This window comes from Octopus bimaculoides, chromosome 12 (genome assembly GCF_001194135.2).
Source record: "Octopus bimaculoides isolate UCB-OBI-ISO-001 chromosome 12, ASM119413v2, whole genome shotgun sequence".
Lineage (NCBI taxonomy): Eukaryota > Metazoa > Mollusca > Cephalopoda > Octopoda > Octopodidae > Octopus > Octopus bimaculoides.
In genome coordinates, this window is record NC_068992.1 from 64,490,730 (window position 1) to 64,492,672 (window position 1,943).

At 40.7% G+C, this 1,943-nt stretch overlaps 1 protein-coding gene across 1 annotated transcript in view; it reads right to left on the minus strand.

Moving 5' to 3' along the window:
* The window catches only part of LOC106884490 (uncharacterized), a 93,407-nt gene that overhangs the window by 33,540 nt on the left and 57,924 nt on the right, over positions 1-1,943 (minus strand). The window contains exon 4 of the mRNA XM_052972061.1: positions 1,561-1,730. Coding sequence (XP_052828021.1) covers positions 1,561-1,730 — 170 coding nt within the window. The remainder of the gene's footprint in view (positions 1-1,560; positions 1,731-1,943) is intronic.

The window sequence follows — 1,943 nt, forward strand, 5'->3', positions numbered from 1 at the left end:
CAGCTACGCATGCATACATACATATATACATACCTAATACACGCGCGTGTCTTTCTGTCTGTCTATCTATCTATTTATCTATAGCTCCATCCATCCATCCATCCATTAATCTATCTATCTATCTATCTATCTATCTATCTATCTATCTATCTATCTATCTATCTATCTATCTAGTTGTCCATCCATCCATCCGTCCGTCCGTCCGTCTGTCTGTATAAGGAACATGGTTGAGTAGTCAGGGTGTTACAGGCGTTGCACTCACAATCGCAAGGTCGTCATTTCGCTTCCCGGTGGTGCATTGTGTCGTGTTTTTGACTAAAACGTTTCATGTCCCTTTCATGAGGAATGTTAATGGCCTACCTGCTCACTTAGCCAGCGAGGTGACATCCTTTAGAAGCTACAACGATGCGAAGAAGGGCATTGTGACCAGCGGTGTATAACAACATCCGATTGTCCGCTGGAAGGTAAGAGAAAGCGAGGCCGGCCAAAGAAGACATGGCGGAGTACCTCCAAAGAAGACCTACACAGACGGAACCTCACCCAGGAAGAAGCATACCGGTTGACCAAAGACGGAGATAATTGGCGATCACTGACTGCCCGATGTGCCACTTAAAGGCACCAACGGACTAAGAAGAAGAAGAATATATGCATACATGCATACATACATACATATGTATACAGGGTGTTCCAAAAGCTACTGAGGGGTTTCAATTCTTAATAACTTCCTTAACTTCACAAATAGATGCATGAACTTTTGATCCAATATAAAGGACATAATGGAAATTAATATGCACAAGTCTAATTTTACAAGACCACAACATCACATATGAAAAATGACGTAGTTTAAATGGCAGCCATTTTCGGTTTCGCTCGGCCGTACTTTTTCCAAAACTTGCACCGTAACACCCTCAAAAGTAGCCGGAGCTTATTCTCTCTCCAAAGCACTGCCATAGCAACTGCAGTGTTTCTCTTGCGGTAGAAGCAGTTGCCCCATCTTGCTGAAACCGTGTGTGAGGTCTACTTTGAATGGCCTTCACGTTCGCCAAACTTAACTAGCCCGGATATTTTCTCGTGGGGATACCTGAAAGAGAGGGTTTACATCAACAAACCGGAGACCCTGGTGCAGCTGAAGGAGAACATCAATAGAGAAATCAGAGAAGTGGGGTCTGAAACTCTCGAGGGTGTTATGGTGCAAGTTTTGGAAAGAGCACGAGAGAGCGAAGCCGAAAATGGTGCCATTTAAGCGATGCCATTTTTCATATGTGATGTAGCGGTTTTGCAAAATTTTACTTGTGTATATTAATTTCCATTATGTCCTTTATATTGTATTAAAATTTCATGCATTTATTTGTGAAGTTAAGGAAGTTATTAAGAATTGAAACCCATCAGTGACTTTTGGGACACCCTGTATATGTGAATATAGAAATGAGAATATATATGGCGTGCTTAAAACAGAATTACGCCTTTTTCATTATTTATTATTATGTTTTACAGTCAGTGCGTTTTATATGGCGTCAAATACGTTTCTTGCAGTCATGATATAAAATATTGATGACTTACCTCAACTGTTACACTTTCATTGGTGGTTCCTTTGCTGTATATGCATTGTCCTGGACACAAACCCTTTTTGACCCGCATAAAGGAAAACTCAGTACCGGCCAGGTTAACCGTGACACCGTTGATCTCTGTAATCCTTCCAAATATCTTCTTATCCGAATCACTTTTTATAACTGAAAAAAAAAAACAAAAAAAAAACACAAATACATTGGTTCGTTTTATTACGAAGTAGAAAGAATATTGTTTAGTTATCCAGCAATGGAAATGGGTTTTAGTGTACCCCTAGTTTTAGGATAACCATCAAGGCGGTGAGCTGGCAGAATCGTTGCCGCACCGGACAAAATACAGAGCAGCATTTCTTCTGGCACTTTACGTTCTGAGTTCAA